The sequence below is a fragment of the Rhinatrema bivittatum genome, chromosome 2 (genome assembly GCF_901001135.1).
Source record: "Rhinatrema bivittatum chromosome 2, aRhiBiv1.1, whole genome shotgun sequence".
In the NCBI taxonomy this organism is placed as follows: domain Eukaryota; kingdom Metazoa; phylum Chordata; class Amphibia; order Gymnophiona; family Rhinatrematidae; genus Rhinatrema; species Rhinatrema bivittatum.
This window is the reverse complement of record NC_042616.1, coordinates 388088048-388106674: the sequence shown is the minus strand read 5'-3', so window position 1 is coordinate 388106674 and position 18627 is coordinate 388088048. Positions and strand designations below refer to the sequence as shown.

Genomic DNA, 18627 nt, shown 5'->3' with positions numbered 1-18627 from the left:
AATTGTAATGGAATTTGTGTTTAATATTGTTTGTGTCAGTTCCAATTCCTTTTTTTTAAATTTTAACTGTTGTTCTGTGAAATTTGATCTGTGTCTTCGTACAGAACCACACACCAGCAGGGACGAGGCAGGGCTTCCTGGGCCCAGTAGCTGTCAGCAGAGGAGGACGGAGCGAACCGTCACTGGTGGGCCAGGTATTATATTATTAGATAATTGAGCCCTGACCATTGACCAACATGCTGCAAATGTGAATGGGGGATAAATGTGAGACTGAGGGAAGGGGGTATTAGTCACTGTGAGAGGGGAGGGAGGCAGTGGGAGAAAGAGGATGAGTGAGGAAGAAGAACTGTAGAAGAGTGCCATGTTAAAAAATGAACTGAAAAACATTTTTTTTTAATGTAGCACGTGTGTACGGGCTTAATGGCTTGTATTTTGGCCCACAGGGCCAGTATGTATGTTGTAGTACTAGTAGTAGTAGTTTGTCTAGTATCTGTCTGAGGCAGAAAATCAAAATTATTGTTTGTGATCAGTCAGTTATATAGGGTGGGATAGATGTATGTTATGTTATATATTTATATAATATTATCTCTAATTATCTAGAATGATATCCCTCCACTCTCCCTCTCCGAGGTTGTAGACTATAAACTCATTTTTCCAAAACCCTACAATTTAGTAAACTAAGGGATTGAATGTATTTTAATATTGTAAACTTGCTGGTGCGTACAATACTGGTTTGTGGCCCTCGAGGACCATAACTGCCCACCCCTGTTCTATATCTTATGTAGAATTTTTTACATTTCTTTACAGGGCAAGAAGAGGCAGCCACAGCCACCAGTGCCACTGCCAGTGCCCAAAGGATGGAGGCAGCCACAGCCGGGCCCAGCAGCACCAGCACCAGCACTGCTGCTGTACTCCTTGCAGGATCTCCTCCAAGCTGCGTATGTACTGCACATGCGCAGTTTGGCATGCTGAAGGAGCTCCTGCAGGGAGTAAACAGCATCAGGGCAGATGTCAAGGATGTGCAGAGGAGGCTGTCAGCCATGGAGGAGGCCTTTCAGGAGCTGAGGGCACAGGTATCTCCTCCTCATGAGATGCCTCGTGAGGAGGAGATGCCACTGCCCTCTGCTCCAGAGCAGGATCCTCCTCTCGGGTTGCCATTCTCCTCTCCACATCCTTGAGTACTGGGTGCTAAAACACATAATTTTTTTTTGGTATGTTGTCATTGTAAAGTTATATTTTTATAACAGTGTTATTTAATTTCGTTATAGTTTTGTAGTTAATAAAATGTTTTAAATTTGAGAAATATTAGTGGACTCAATTATTAAAATTATTATAAATTGGGATTTATAGTCAACAGATTTTCTAACATGCACACAGCAATAAAATTACCAGTGTTATCAATTAGTCTTTCAGTTTCCAATCCAGTCCATCTGCAACTCATCAAGATCAGCCTCAGCTTCCCCCATTTCTCCCAGACCACGACCTAGTCATGATTTGACTGTTAAGACTTCTTATACTATCACTTACTCCAGATAAAGAGCGAGAGTAAATATAAAGCTGCCAAATCTACACATACAGTAAATCTCTTATAAAATAGCGACTAACATACATAAATGTTGGCCTCCACTTGGGAACACCTAGACCATCCCTTTTTTCACACGTGTAGATTTACTCATGTTGTACTATATGTATATAAAGAAGTATATGCTATTTATGTAAACACGTAAATGCTGTTTTTTATTAATGCAACTTGAAAATTCAACTTAACATGTATCTGCTCCGCAGGGAGAAATAATTAAATCTCGGCCAGAGAAACCTTTTACTGACCACAGGGAGGTTAGGTAACTCATGACACAACTGGAGATGGTTTTGATTTAGGCACTAACTTACGTGGTCAGGCTTTATTTAGAGAGTGAGACAAATTGGTCCCTACAAACCAGGGTTTTCCAAATAAATAACCACTCACTCAGCAGGATTTTATGCATGATGTAAATTTGCATATACTGAGTCCCCATGATATGCAAATGTATTTCATGCATAATTCTTTGTGGATATTCTAAAAATCCAACTGGCTGTGGAATCCCCAGGACCGGTTTGGTAAGCTGAGCTATAAACTGTCTCAGCCAGAAAAATAAACCATGCCCCTATCACAGTATGATATACATTAACTGCTTAGAGAGACTATGGTCAAAACTCAAAAGTACTTTAACTGCCTGTTTTCTAACAGCTGCTAAATAAGCGCACACAGTTGATAGACACAAACTTAGGTTTCTTTCTTGCACATACAAAGTCCTTATTCATCAAGCTGACAAGATAGATGATAACAGCACAGCAGACACCTGAGGTGAAGAGGCAGGGGCAGTTCTATCATGAGGCACTGGCAGTGCTTCTGCTGAATGCTCCATCCTGCTGTGTTCCCAAACGACCTTGCATCCCCATCCTAGACAAGAGACTCACTCCTCCTCCCAGTCACAGCGAATTTTCACATTATGAAGCAGCGGAAGGTTGATTTTGATGAAAACCAATTCCTCTACTAAGTCTGGATTCAAACGTGCACGGAGTGGACTCACAATATTCCCTGTCAATGAAAATACTCGTTCACTTTGCACACTGGTGGGTGGGCAGGAAAGAAAGTGTTGTGCTACTCTGGTAAGATAAGGCCACATTGAAGCTTTTTCTGCCCAATATCTCAGGGGATCTGACTCCATGCTCTCAACTGGCTCAGAGAGAAAATTCTTCACATGAATTTCTGCAACCTTCTCTTGCAGGTGCTGCTGGTTAGCAGCCCCACCACTCTGAAATGTGACAAATCTTGCTCTTGCTTTTGAAATAGGACCAGTTTCATGAAATTTGGGAGGACAATGGGTTGTCATCATGGGAGGGAAGCAGCTGGTGGAACTGGAAGCAGCTGAGCAGGATGGAGTGGGAGGAGTTGAAATCTTTTGAACCATTTCAATCAACTTATGTGTCCAGGATGCAAGAGTATTGCACTTGAGAGCAACATTGCCTTTCACACGTGGGTCACACATAGTAGCTAAGATATAGCTATCCTTCTCCATTAGAGGTTTCAACCTTTTCTGTACTTGCTCTTTTAAGCATCTCACAAGCTGCAACACTTCCTTCGACAAATCTGTCTGATGCACAAATTCCTGTAATACCTGCTCCAGATCATATATTACAGGAATGATATCACCTAACGTGGCTGTAGCTGCACTCAGTGCATCAGTATATTCTTTGAAAGGCTTGAGGACATGCACCATCTGTGCAATGTTTGTCCAGTCCTGACATGCAAGTGGATTTTCCAATCCAATTTCAGATTCCATTGCCAAATCATGCAGAGGTGTCTGTTGTTCAGACAACCTCTCCAACATAAGATAGGTGGAATTCCATCTGGTAGGCACATCCTGAACGAGGTTATGCAATGGTGCCCTAACTGCTTTTTATTTTTCTCTGAGTTCCTTCCCACTTTTCACACTGCGATTGAAATGCCCAGTTATTTTGCGGCACTTTTCAATCAACCGCTTCAGGGCTTGACGACTAGTACCTTGCACTTCCTTGGCACTTAGCCCCAACGCATCCCTCACTACCAGGTGCATTGTATGTGCAAAGCATCGGATGCCTTTGAATCCACCATCCTCCAGAGCCTTAATCATATTGGCAGCATTGTCAGTAATGATATATCCATTTAAACATTCCATATCACTGCTTCTAAGTAGCCCTTTCCATCCTTCCATCATCCCCTGAATTGTCTGTAAGATATTTTCAGAAGTATGTCTCTGGTCTAGCACTTGAGCATGCAGTAAAGCCCACCGGTATCCTGGAGAAAGCTTTTTGGAGCTGCTGGTGCTACTGCCACTGCTTGTGCTTGTGCTGTCAGTTAATGCCTCATCCAGCTGCCACCAATGTGCTGTTAGAGACAAATATGCATGTGTTGCATTCTTACTAGTCCAAAGATCAGTGGTGAGATGTATGCTCCTTCCCTTTGCCCTTGCCATCACAATCTGCATTTCAGCACGACATTGTGAGTACAGGGAAGGAATCACCTGACGGGTAAATGTAGTTCTTGAAGGAATTTTGTAGTCAGGTGCTAACAGATGTATCAGCTGCTGAAATCCATCATTCTCTACAATCTGCAGTGGCTGATCATCCACAGCAATCATTACAGCAATTTGTCGTGTCACCACTTTGGATACTACTTGTTTCCTAGTCTGTGAAATTGAAGAAGGACACCACCCCATCTGCTCAACAGTAGCTTGCCGCTGCTGCCGGGGAAGAGGAGAAGGAGAAGTCTGCTTCTGCTTCACATACACACAATCTTCTGAAGTAATTTCCTTCTTTGGCTTCCCTGCAGCTTCTTCTGCAAGCAACACTGCTTTATGTTCTCTTTCAAGGTGATATTTCATGTTGGTGGTAGTAAGATGTCCAATAGTTCTTCCACGGCTCACCATCCTTTTACAATGGATACATTGAGCACATCTCCAATCATCCGTAACATTAAAATGATTCCAAACCTTAGATGTTTTTCTACTGTCCCTTACTCTAGGCTGGACATTTCTTGTCAGTGTTGTCATCAGAGTAGGAGTAGTAGTACTAGGAGTAGAAGTAGCAGAAGTTGTTCTTGTAGTAACCTGCAAATTTTCAACTGGTTTAGGACTAGAGAGGATACTACTGGCGCTGACAGTGGTTTTTTTGACAATCGGACTACCATCATCTGATTCATCATCACTACTATCACTGTCATTGGCGGTGTTCTTCTCCTCATCCTGAATATCATCATTGTCATCCTCCTCCTCAGACTCAGAGTCCTCTGATTCTCTATTCAGCACTTTCTGTAGCACTTCATCCATCAATAAACTTTGCTGCTGCAGCACAGATTTCACTTTCACCTTTCCAGATTTTGCTCCTTCCTTGTCCTGCAAGTTACCTTGCTCCTTTACATTCGCTGAAGTAGAAGGGGTATCATCAAATCGCAGTTTTTTCCTACTGACTGGAATTTTCTTTCCAGTAGCACTCTTCTTCTTACCAGCAAACATTTTAAAACGTTATGGCTGCAAGTCCAGTCCAGTACCAACAAGTAAGCTGGCACAGCAGTGTACTGAGCAGCACCTAATAGATAAGATATATAGAAGGGTTAAATACAGTTAGTGAGTGACTTCGTCAGTCAGTGACAGGTCACTGTGTGATTAGTAATCTGACTAGTGGCTCACTGGCGTGGCTAGTAGCCAGCCACTAGCCAATGACACTAGGCTACCCCATAATATTATATTTACTTATACTTGCACTACTAACACAAACAATTTATTTATAAATTTAAGGCTCACGTGCATTTGCAAGTCCAGCACCAACACAGGGGTAGTGGCTGGCTAGTGTAAGACAACACACTAGTTTACTAGTAAATCGGGGGAAGTGGGAGGGGAAGGGGAGGGCGGGAAAACCAGCAGACTAAAGCAACCCTAAAACCCACCCCGACCCTTTAAAATAAATCCCCCACCCTCCCAAACCCCCCCAAAGTGCCTTATATTACCTGGGGTCCAGTGGGGGGGGGAGGGCAGGGAAACCGGCACACTAAAGCAACCCTAAAACCCACCCCGACCCTTTAAAATAAATCCCCCACCCTCCCGAACCCCCCCAAAGTGCCTTATATTACCTGGGGTCCAGTGGGGGGGAGGGTAGGGAAACCGGCACACTAAAGCAACCCTAAAACCCTCCATGACCCTTTAAAATAAATCCCCCACCCTCCCGAACCCCCCCAAAGTGCCTTATATTACCTGGGGTCCAGTGGGGGGGAGGGCAGGGAAACCGGCACACTAAAGCAACCCTAAAACCCACCCCGACCCTTTAAAATAAATCCCCCACCCTCCCGAACCCCCACAAAGTGCCTTATATTACCTGGGGTCCGGTATGGGGGAGGGCAGGGAAACCGGCACACTAAAGCAACCCTAAAACCCAGCCCGACCCTTTAAAATAAATCCCCCACCCTCCCGAATCCCCACAAAGTGCCTTATATTACCTGGGGTCCGGTATGGGGGAGGGCAGGGAAACCGGCACACTACATTCTCCCTTTCCTTTTTCCTCCCCCGCTTCCCCCCCCACCACCACCACCTAAGGATCCCCAGAAGAGACAACATCCCCCCTCTACTTACTTTATCTCTTTTTGATAATGTGCGGTTTTAATGTGTTTTTTGTAAGAAATAGTATTTTGTTCTAAGGTTATAAGAAATAGTAATTTGCTCTAAGGTTACATTGTAATGGTTTTCTACTTTTATTTTCTATGTACATTGTTTTTATTGTTTTATTGTATCACCCACCTGAGTTTTTTGTAAACCGGCATGATGTGCTGCACGAATGTCGGTAAATAAAAGTTAATAAATAAATTAAATAAATAAATAAATAAATAAAGCAACCCTAAAACCCAGCCCGACCCTTTAAAATAAATCCCCCACCCTCCCGAACCCCCCCCCAAAGTGCCTTATATTACCTGGGGTCCAGTGGGGGGGAGGGCAGGAAAACCGGCACACTAAAGCAACCCTAAAACCCACCCCGACCCTTTAAAATAAATCCCCCACCCTCCCGAACCCCCACAAAGTGCCTTATATTACCTGGGGTCCGGTATGGGGGAGGGCAGGGAAACCGGCACACTAAAGCAACCCTAAAACCCAGCCCGACCCTTTAAAATAAATCCCCCACCCTCCCGAACCCCCCCCCCCCCCCAAAGTGCCTTATATTACCTGGGGTCCAGTGGGGGGGAGGGCAGAGAAACTGGCACACTAAAGCAACCCTAAAACCCACCCCGACCCTTTAAAATAAATCCCCCACCCTCCTGCCAGGGTTAGGGAACTGTGTGCAGGAAGATCACAACACCCCGACCCTTGAAAATAAATCCCCCACCCTCCTGCCAGGGTTAGGGCACTGTGTGCAGGAAGATCACAACAACCTGACCCTTGAAAATAAATCCCCCACCCTCCCGAACCCCCCCCCCAAAGTGCCTTATATTACCTGGGGTCCAGTGGGGGGGGAGGGCAGGGAAACCGGCACACTAAAGCAACCCTAAAACCCACCCCGACCCTTTAAAATAAATCCCCCACCCTCCCGAACCCCCACAAAGTGCCTTATATTACCTGGGGTCCAGTGGGGGGGAGGGCAGGGAAACCGGCACACTAAAGCAACCCTAAAAACCCACCCCGACCCTTTAAAATAAATCCCCCACCCTCCCGAACCCCCCCAAAGTGCCTTATATTACCTGGGGTCCGGTATGGGGGAGGGCAGGGAAACCGGCACACTAAAGCAACCCTAAAACCCAGCCCGACCCTTTAAAATAAATCCCCCACCCTCCTGAACCCCCCCAAAGTGCCTTATATTACCTGGGGTCCAGTGGGGGGGAGGGCAGGGAAACTGGCACACTAAAGCAGCCCTAAAACCCACCATGACCCTTTAAAATAAATCCCCCACCCTCCCGAACCCCCCCAAAGTGCCTTATATTACCTGGGGTCCAGTGGGGTGGAGGGCAGGGAAACCGGCACACTAAAGCAACCCTAAAACCCAGCCCGACCCTTTAAAATAAATCCCCCACCCTCCCGAACCCCCACAAAGTGCCTTATATTACCTGGGGTCCAGTGGGGGGGAGGGCGGGGGAAACCGGCACACTAAAGCAACCCTAAAACCCACCATGACGCTTTAAAATAAATCCCCCACCCTCCCGAACCCCCCCCCCCAAAGTGCCTTATATTACCTGGGGTCCAGTGGGGGGGGAGGGCAGGGAAACCGGCACACTAAAGCAACCCTAAAACCCACCCCGACCCTTTAAAATAAATCCCCCACCCTCCCGAACCCCCACAAAGTGCCTTATATTACCTGGGGTCCAGTGGGGGGGAGGGCAGGGAAACCGGCACACTAAAGCAACCCTAAAACCCACCCCGACCCTTTAAAATAAATCCCCCACCCTCCCGAACCCCCCCAAAGTGCCTTATATTACCTGGGGTCCGGTATGGGGGAGGGCAGGGAAACCGGCACACTAAACAACCCTAAAACCCACCATGACCCTTTAAAATAAATCCCCCACCCTCCCGAACCCCCCCCCCCCCAAAGTGCCTTATATTACCTGGGGTCCAGTGGGGGGGGAGGGCAGGGAAACCGGCACACTAAAGCAACCCTAAAACCCACCCCGACCCTTTAAAATAAATCCCCCACCCTCCCGAACCCCCACAAAGTGCCTTATATTACCTGGGGTCCAGTGGGGGGGAGGGCAGGGAAACCGGCACACTAAAGCAACCCTAAACCCACCCCGACCCTTTAAAATAAATCCCCTACCCTCCCGAACCCCCCCAAAGTGCCTTATATTACCTGGGGTCCGGTATGGGGGAGGGCAGGGAAACCGGCACACTAAAGCAACCCTAAAACCCAGCCCGACCCTTTAAAATAAATCCCCCACCCTCCCGAACCCCCCCCCCCCCCAAAGTGCCTTATATTACCTGGGGTCCAGTGGGGGGGAGGGCAGGGAAACCGGCACACTAAAGCAACCCTAAAACCCACCCCGACCCTTTAAAATAAATCCCCCACCCTCCCGAACCCCCCCAAAGTGCCTTATATTACCTGGGGTCCAGTGGGGGGGAGGGCAGGGAAACCGGCACACTAAAGCAGCCCTAAAACCCACCATGACCCTTTAAAATAAATCCCCCACCCTCCCGAACCCCCCCAAAGTGCCTTATATTACCTGGGGTCCAGTGGGGGGGAGGGCAGGGAAACCGGCACACTAAAGCAACCCTAAAACCCACCCCGACCCTTTAAAATAAATCCCCCACCCTCCCGAACCCCCACAAAGTGCCTTATATTACCTGGGGTCCAGTGGGGGGGAGGGCAGGGAAACCGGCACACTAAAGCAACCCTAAAACCCACCATGACCCTTTAAAATAAATCCCCCACCCTCCCGAACCCCCCCCCAAAGTGCCTTATATTACCTGGGGTCCAGTGGGGGGTAGGGCGGGGAAACCGGCACACTAAAGCAACCCTAAAACCCACCCCGCTATGGCCGGCGCCATTTTCCTTACGAAAAAACGATTCGCGGCAGGAGATCGCTCCCGGACCCCCGCTGGACCCCCAGGGACTTTTGGCCAGCTTGGGGCGGCCTCCTGACCCCCACAAGACTTGCCAAAAGCCCAGCGGGGGTCCGGAACGACCTCCTGCAGTCGAATCGTGTTGTCTACGGGCGGCACCATTTTGTGCAAATGGAGATTCACATCTCTAGAGACCTGCCTTATCCCCAAACTGGAGTCAGTGTGTGCAGTAAAGGAGACCTGCTTGCCCCACCCAAGCTGGAGTCAGTGTGTGCACATAATGCAATGCACAGGAAGGAATGAGGTGACTGCTGGAGTAGTACACTGGCTGCCTACCTAGGCTTGAATATATTAATGCTGCAGTACTAATAAAAATAAATTATAATTCTGCTAAACTGCCACTAGCCTCACCAGTGACACTAGCCTAGTAGCTTAGTCAGACATTCACCACCACCTAATAATAATGAATTATTAATTCAGTGATATAACAAATCATTTAAAAAAAATTGAGTAGGTTAATATAAGAGATGACTGTAGTAGATTGAATAAAGATCTGATGTTTCTGCTCTCCTCACACCAAACAAAAGCAACACACAAGCAGAGAAGCCCTTCTTACAAAGCTGAGCTAGTGAGTTAAGTAGGAGGATAAGTAAACATACTGGTGCCACTGTGGCTACTTAAAAAATACACTTACCAACAATCAATTACATATATTTGAACTGTGTACAGTTCCAGCCAGGACCACCTTTCTAAAATGCACAGTGATTGGCAAATTTCACGTGCCTGCTAACAAAAATAATAAACAAACAAGTTCTAGTCACGTGAGTGCTGATCATCACATGTCAAGCTTGCAACTGTTTCCATTTCACATCCCCCCAACCATTACCTCAGTGGAAACCTTGGTAACATCAATAGATAAGAGCACAGCCAGCCAATAGGAATACATATTCATTCCTAAGTGACCTTTACTGACCTGGGAAGTGTGAACACTTTGTTTCATTTTCTGTTGCTGTTCGTGAGTTTCCAGATCCATTTCCCATCCCCCCAACCATCACCTCAGTGGTAACCTTGGTAACATCAATAGATAAGAGGGCAGCCAGCCAATAGGAACACATATTCATTCCTAACTGACCTTCAGTGACCTGGAAAGTGTTTATTTGTATCATTTTCAGTTAGTGCGCACTAAATCGAGTTAGTGCGCACTAATTGGGAGTTAGTGCGCACTAACGGGGAGTTAGTGCGCACTAACTCGAGTTAGTGCGCACTAACACGATTTAACGATTTTTAACGATAAATCGTTAGAATTTCTATTGTATCGTGTTCTATAACGATTTAAGACGATATTAACATTATCGGACGATAATTTTAATCGTTGAAAAACGATTCACATCCCTAGTAAACACTATGCATGAAAAGGTACTGAAAAACTTAACTATTTATGAAACTGAAACACTGGTAATTCTTATAGGAATAAGTCACTCATGGTTTAAATAAATTATTATATTTTACTGTTTTATCATGTTTTATATATCTTGTTTTTGATTTGTTATGTATGCTTTTATTGTAATCTGGGTTGTATATAGAAACTGCAGAATATAAGATGTTTTAAATAAATAAACAAAATAGTTACAGCCTAGGACACAGAAAGCTAACTTTGGTCCTCAAGAGTCACAAACAGATCTGGTTTTCAGGATACCCACAATGAATATGCATGAGATAGATTTGCATACAATGGAGGCAGTGTATGCAAATATCTCAAGCATATTCATTGTGGGTATCCTGAAAATTGGGCCTATTTGTGGCTCTTGAGGACCGCAGCTGGCCACCTTTGGTCTAGGCTCTAATATTAGAATGGTACAGGGGAGCAGGCGTTTACAATATGCAGCAAAATTTATTTCATGATTGCTGTCTAAATCAGGGGTGGGCACACATTTTTTTTTTAAAGGAGGTCTACATTACTCACGCTTATCGGAGTCAAGGGCTAGTCCCCCCCCTTAGAATCTTGGAACTTTGTGAGCAGAGGGGAGGGAGGCTCCCTTAAAACTGTGAGGTAAGGGAGGGGGGGGGGGTAGTTACAATGGCAATTATACGTTACCATCAGAGGACCAAAGCAGCAACCATACCAATAAAAAGAATAATTCAATACAATTTACAAACAGAACATCATCAAATAGTTAAAAACTCATATTAAAATGTTCCAAACACCCATAACATATTTCAAAGCAGACATCAAATATCATCAAAGAATTAAAACTAGTAAGGATTTTAAAAAATTCCCTGCCGTCCATACCTGGGAACTTTTGATTTCAAGATGCCCCAAGATTGTCACTGATTAGCAGGCAGAAAGGAAGGTGAGAAAGGGTTGTTGCACATAGATGTATTCTCTTTCTCTCACCCCCACCCCACACACACACACATGCTCTCCCTTACCCATACACATAATGCTCTCACACCCACCCATGTAGACATACTCTCTCTCCCGCCCCCACCCCCACCCCCACCCACAAACATGCACTCACTCTCACTGGCTCCCTCACACAAACACCCCAGGCAAGCTCCTATACATTCACACAGACCCTCAAGGCAGGCACCAATTCATTTTCACACACACACACACAAAGAACCCTAGAAAGGCACCCCATCATTCTTACACACATAGAGCCCCCCCCCCCCCCCAGGACAGGCATCCATTCATTCTTATACACACACAGACCCCCAAGGCAAGCACCTATTCATTCTCTCTCTCTCTCACACACACACACAAAAGGCAGCCTCGGAGCCTCTCTTGCTCCTCCACTGCTGCGTGCCAGGGAGGAGCCATCATCCATCATCCAAGCCCACTCTGCTGCTCTTTCTGTCTGCAGGCCATGTGGTATTGAAAATTTGCGGGTGTACCACTTCCTCCATGTGGATCTTGTGTATCATGACATCAGCAGAGAAAGTGCTGCCCTCGCAAGCTTTTAATACTGAGGCCTGCACAGACTATGAGATGGGTTCAGTTTGCCTGGCGATGCAGATGAGCAGCTTCTGCACTGCTGGGTGAACTGAAAAGATGAACCTCTTCATTTCTTCGCCATCGATGAGACTGGGTCCACCGGCAGCCTCTTTGTTTCTTCATCGTCAGTGGGATGGGGTCCCACTGGCGGCCGCACGGGGTTCTCTATGGCTGGGCGATGCTCCTCCTCTTCCTGCGCCACTTCTCCCTCTGAGGGGGGACATAACCTCCGGCCGCTGACATCGAGGTTGAGGTCATTAACAAAGGCCTGGGATGTTAGGCAATTGTTGACAACCAAGGTGCCGGCGGGCCAGATCTAAAGGGGCAAATTGAGGAGGAGGAGGGCTGGAAAAAATCTGTCATTTGCCAGTGGACTGTAGTTTCCCCACCCCTAGTCTAAATAATAGTGCAATGTTATTTTAGCTGTAATAAAGATGATGCCATTGATTATCTACTTTAATTTAAACACATAAAACTTAATTTGCTAATGCTATGTGATCATGGAAAAACTTTATTGTTTGGATTAAATTCATTAAGAAAAAGGGACAAATATATATATATATATATATATATATATATATTTTAGTTTTTCAAAATCACATACATAGTTGTAATTATAAAGTTTTCTTACCCTGGAACCCCTCCAGCTTCCATGTGATTTGCTAATGTGACATCATGTGACCATACATCGTATTGCCATTTCTGAAGTCCAATAACTCCACAGAGGACATTTCCAGAATGTACTCCCACCCGCATGTTAATGTCGACTCCAGTGGCATCTCTAACTTTCCTAGGATGAAGAATAAATGAAAAAAAAAGATGTATTAATAACAATCATACTGAAAGTTAAACTAACAATTAAACATCCACTGTTAACTAATGGCTTGCTTTCTTTGAGAAAAGTAATTTGTTTCCCATATTGAAATAATGTGGCTGATGTGTTAGAACTTGAATAAAAATTAATAAGATGTTTGCAATACTTTTTAACTGGAATAACAATATATATTCTTTGACTAGCTTTTTAGAGCTATGCTCCTTTCATCATATCACTGCAGAATAAGCTAAGAATAATGTTGACTGAATAAACAAGTACCGTACATTGTTATTATGGACTGCAGCAGTGGTGTTTGTTCATTTTACTAGATTATGTAAATAAGATATAGATCTAGGGGAATAGAAATTGTAGTTATCCTCTCAACCCAGAAAATCATTTCTGCACTTGCTATCCCTTTTCCAGAGTTGCACTTTATCTAAAAGTTATTAAAACTAGTATTTTCTCAAACCCTTCTCAACAATACACTTTACCATCCATGTATTTTATTCTGAATGACAAAACTTGTACAACCCGTGTTCAGACAAAATAACCCATCATATTAGGTAAGTTACAGTTGAATATTCTTCAGTAAGAAGTACTATTTGTAGGTTGGCTCAGTAGCGGTGTTGTGCACTGCCCATGTGGAAAGCTCCTGGTTAGATCCCCAATAAGGGAGGGATTGGAAGGATTTGAGGAAGATGGCTCAGGAGGAAGAGAAAGAGGTGCTGTGTACACAAAGTGGGGCCCAGTTGACTATGCCTGAATGTTGCTGATTTCCATACTCTGGTGCTCATGTGGTAACTAGGAAGAGGCGGCATATGCATGTGCTCAGAAACGAGTTCATGAACATCTGAAATCCAAAGTTGGGACTCTTCGTGCTGACAGCAGAGCTCAGTGATTTTTTCCATAGCACCAGGTCTCTGAGATACATATTTATTTATTGGTTGATTGTCTTAAATCCCTGCAATGGAAGGAGTAAAGTGGTTCAAAAAATATTTTTATGCATGTCTCTCTATAGCAGTGCTTCCCAACCAGTACGCCTTCAGACCTGATCAGATGTGCCACAGAAAAGTCACCATTGCCTGATGCTTGGATCCAGACCAGCACAGGTACTCTGCTCTCAGCACTTCACAGCACCACCAGTAGTGGTTCTTAAATGTGCAGGGGCCTCTTTCTGAGAACATGCGTAATCATGCATGCCTCCTCTTCCTAGCCCCAGAATGTGGTAATTAATGGGCTGTGTATTGCAGGTCACAGTTACCTGGGACCTGCTTTGTGGAGCACATTCACAATGCACACAGCATCTCCTCCTATTCCCCCTCCTGAACCTCTTCCTTTGTCCTTCTATCCTCTTGCCCTATCCTCAGGCTGAGTGAGAAGGGGACAGTTTGCACAGAGTGCTGGATATGAGTTTCTCCAATTGTTGGAAGCAGCAGCTGTAGCGAAGGAATTCTGACAGCCCCATGTGGCAGCCAAGGTAACCGAACCAGCTGTTTGCATCACATCAACTTCTCCCTTCTCTTGCACTTGTGTATACTGTAGAGGGAGCAGGTGCATTGTGACAAGTTCATGTGTTTCAATCCCTCTCTCCCTTCATTTTAGAATTTGGAAAATTGACTGTTGGGGCTTTCAGTTCTTTCCTAGGTCTTCTATTGACTATACGAGTCCTCTGTGTCTGCGCTGCCTGCTCCATGGAGGTTGATGTGCCACACAACATTTTTTATAAAGTAGGTGGGCCTTGGGCTGCAAAAGGTTGGGAAACATTGCTCTATAGTAATGACTGATGAAAGCAATTGTTGACATTAATGCATTGTATGGACTTCCAGCCATCAGGAGCCTCTGAGAAGTTGCATGCAACAGAGCTCCATAAGGACTTCTTCTTATGTAAATATATAATCTTTCATGGCATTATCTTACTCTGTTTCCCTAGAAGATCATTCTTGTATTGTTTTGAGTAGCCACTGTTATGTCAACTAAATCTGCGAGGCTGGTGAGAGAAAAGGCAAAGCAATATGAACCAGTAAAGGTGGCAGAGTAGGAAAGGGTGTTGGAGGATTTAAAAGAAGACTTAGTCAAAGACATATCACAAAGTGTTTCTGCCATCCTAGAATCCTCTTGAAATTACAATAATCACTCGAAGAGATTAAGGAAAGAATGAAAAGCATATTGAAAAGAACTCTGACTTGGAACACAGAATGGGAGCAAAGGAAGTTGTATCAGATCTGACCAAACAAAAAATACTGAATGTGCTTCAAGATAGAATGGAAGATTAAGTCAGTAACTTTCAAATGGGCACACATACACGTGTGTCAGCACGTGCCCAGATACGTAGCAATTTTATAACATGCTTGCATATACATGACCGTTATAAAACAGCCTAGGTGCGCATATATGTGCATCTAATTTTAACCTTGTGTGCACCCAGCAGTGTAAATTGGCTTACAGATGCGAGAGCGAGGGTATTTTACAACAGATATGCATCCAGCCAATGACCAGTTTCACAAGATCATCCACCAGTTAGCCCGTGTTCAGCTAGGCCATCCATACCCCATTGGTTTGTTAGCCTGCACGCCATACAGTTAATCCAGACCTCTCAAACACTTCCTAGATGCCTGGAATATTTTTATTGAGACTTACATGCCACCATAGCAGAAGTAAAGTTACACGACATTGGTCCTGGATATGCGTCTAGGCTCGTAGCTACTTGGTCGACATCTCTTGCCCACGCCCTGCCCCTCTTTTGTCCGATGGGATATATTCATGCACTGGCACTTGTGTGTGCATCTGGCCGCTTTATAAAATTCGGTGAACACTCGCAAGTGCAAAATGTGCGCCCATCTCCTGATTCCGGCATGCATCCAGCTTTTAATATTCATCTTCAAGAGAATAGAGCTAACCAAGATAATTTAAGAATTATCAGTTTACCTGAAAATATTAAAGATTCATAACTTATGCGTCTGGTTCAGATATGGCTTCCTAAAATGCTTGGGCTCTGATTGGAAACTGAGCTGTCAGTAGAGAAGCATGTGCATAGAGTGAGCCCTAAGAGAGCAGAGCACCTCAGCCACAGCCTGTAATAGCAAAAATGATCTATTTGGCTTTTAAAGTCATAATCCTACAGGTGAACAAGAAGCACTCTCTACTGGAGTATGAGGTACACAAGCTTCTTTTGATTAGTGATTTTTCCAAAAGGTTTCTGCAGCACGCAGACTTCTCACCCCTTGCTGTACTTAATTACATCATAAAAGGATAAAGTTTACCTTTCAGTTACCTACTAAGATCAGAGTCTTTTACAATAATAAGACTATCTTCCTTCAAACAAAGGAGCAGCTTGGCAGTTGTTGGATTTGCTGCAATGAATATCTGAGGAGCCATTCATATTTTTATTTTGCTCAAGGAATTGAATGATTGAGTGAAACAATGTAATTGAGTGCAGTGATGAGGCTTACTGGCATTAGTGGATGTTTTTTTTTTCTTGGTCATTTTCTGATTGCTTTTAGTATACAACATGGGAACAATTAATTTTCTGATATAAATCATTTTGATGCATTTTCCTGCAAAATTTGGGTGTTGCTATGCTGTAGATCACTATGTATGGATAAGAGATCAGTGATCTTACTCTCTCTGCAGGAAAATAATTCATGGACTTTCTTGTTTTCTGTGTGCCTAATAATTTGGCTCCATCTGCTATGAAGAAAGGTGGTTTGTAATTATCTTAAACCTTTATGAGACTTGAAGCACTGCAGTCGGGGATTTTTTTTTTTTTTTATTAACTGAGATGGTGACTTCCATGTTAAAGTGAGGAAAGCAAAGAGGCCTAATTGCTAATGATGCACCTTGTATTTTTGGATGATAAAGTGTGTTGCTTGCAAATTGTGTCGTCATAGGAATGGCATACTTTGTGTTTGATATAATTGATACATTCTTTTTGTGGAGCATTTCAAATGATTTCTGGTAGATCTTCATGACATTGGAAGCAGGGTTGCCCATCAGCGCTATATTACCTTTTTGGTTTTTGTTGGCCAATGATTTCTATTTTAGGAGGTTCATGTTATTTTTGCTGTGTTACTGAGAGTTCTCACAGCAGATCTCATATTTGTTGTCTAAATGGGTTGGATAGATTGTTGCTGAGTAGCGGTCTAGATTTTTTAAAATCTTTTCTTCTTCACTACCACCTGTATTTTTTCTTTAATGGATTTTTTCAACAAGCCTTGTGCTATTTTATTTTGGTGCATCTCTGATCTACGATGGGATGTATATTTTTATACTTTACTTTCAATTCAGTTTTAGTGTTTTCTAGTTATTCTGCTGGTCTGTTTATATCTGATGGAGATTCCTTTATTTTGAACAAACTTAGGCAATCAAGGGTGCATCTTTGATTACAGAAGATAGAAGATGCAGTCTTCAGAGGAGTGCAGGTGATTTGCTTTCAGTTCTCACTTTATCCTCCATTGCCTCAGATACAAAACTTAGGCCTGGATTTATCAAAATGCGATAAGTATCGCATGCGATAGCAAAAGAGGTGTGTTTTATGCTAATATACAGTTTATCATAATTTGCACTAATTACCTATGCAAAGAGCTAAGTTAGCACAAATTGCAATAACATTTTCAGACTTTGCAATTAAGTGTCATATCTGTTGTATGTCTTGCATGAGAGAGAGAGAGAGAGAGAGAGAGCATAGAATCCTCTCCCTAGATAGGTATTTGTATCCCTATGATAGGCCCACCTAGTAACTCGAGCTGAGGTTTAGGTATTAGTGTAGGGGGTTAAGGGCCACTTTGACATTCAATGTGAGACGTACAAACAGAACAGTGGTCTCTTGTGAAGATTTGATGGCCTTCGGAGTGAGGAAACTCACTCCAAGATGAGATTTGGGCAAGGTTCTCTCAACCTAGCTTGATCCAACAAGCTAGGTTGAGAGAACCTTGCCCAAATCTCATCTTGGAGTGAGTTTCCTCACTCCGAAGGCCATCAAATCTTCACAAGAGACCACTGTTCTGTTTGTACGTCTCACATTGAATGTCAAAGTGGCCCTTAACCCCCTACACTAATACCTAAACCTCACCTCGAGTTACTAGGTGGGCCTATCATAGGGATACAAATACCTATCTAGGGAGCAGACACTATGGCTAGGTGCTCTCTTTCTCCTCTCAAACAGGCTTTTCTAGAGATATCACACAATGCAATAAAACCTTACCACCCAGTAACACAAGCTATCACACAGTTTAATGCTATTCAAAAAGGTGTAGTTAAAATCAGCATTAGGACTGTGTGATAGCATTTTGCAAACCCTGCCCCAAACTCCTCCTCTTTTTGAAATTTGCATCGCACCATACGATATGGTGCTTTTGCATGCATTAATGGGGCTTTTCGCATGCAATAAGCCCTTAACGCATACAAAAACACCTTAATGCATTTTGATAAATGACCCCCTTAGATTGTAAGCCCTCTGGGGATAGAGAACTACCTACAGTACCTGAATGTAAACCGATGTGATATCACAGATCGAATGTTGGTATATAAAAAATAATAAATAAATAAATAAATAAAAATTTTCTCTTTTTAGGTTGTTGCCCTTTGGTATGAATGGAGTAAGAGTGAATGTAAGACATTCTGATGTTTCTGAAATGACAGTAGTGGAGGTGGCTTTTCCTGGGGTTATTTGTCCTCTCTCACTTTTAAGTTTATAAATTTTTGGTGGGCATCTAGACTAGAAGGTGCTTCTCATGAGTAAACATTTTACATCCCGTTTATTATGTAATGGT

The 18627-nt window shown here is 43.9% G+C and overlaps 1 protein-coding gene across 1 annotated transcript in view; it reads right to left on the bottom strand.

Moving 5' to 3' along the window:
* The window catches only part of ADCY2 (adenylate cyclase 2), a 1371519-nt gene that overhangs the window by 435413 nt on the left and 917479 nt on the right, over positions 1 to 18627 (bottom strand). Inside the window, exon 8 of the mRNA XM_029590013.1 lies at positions 12677 to 12835. Within this exon, the coding sequence (XP_029445873.1) occupies positions 12677 to 12835 (159 nt within the window). The remainder of the gene's footprint in view (positions 1 to 12676; positions 12836 to 18627) is intronic.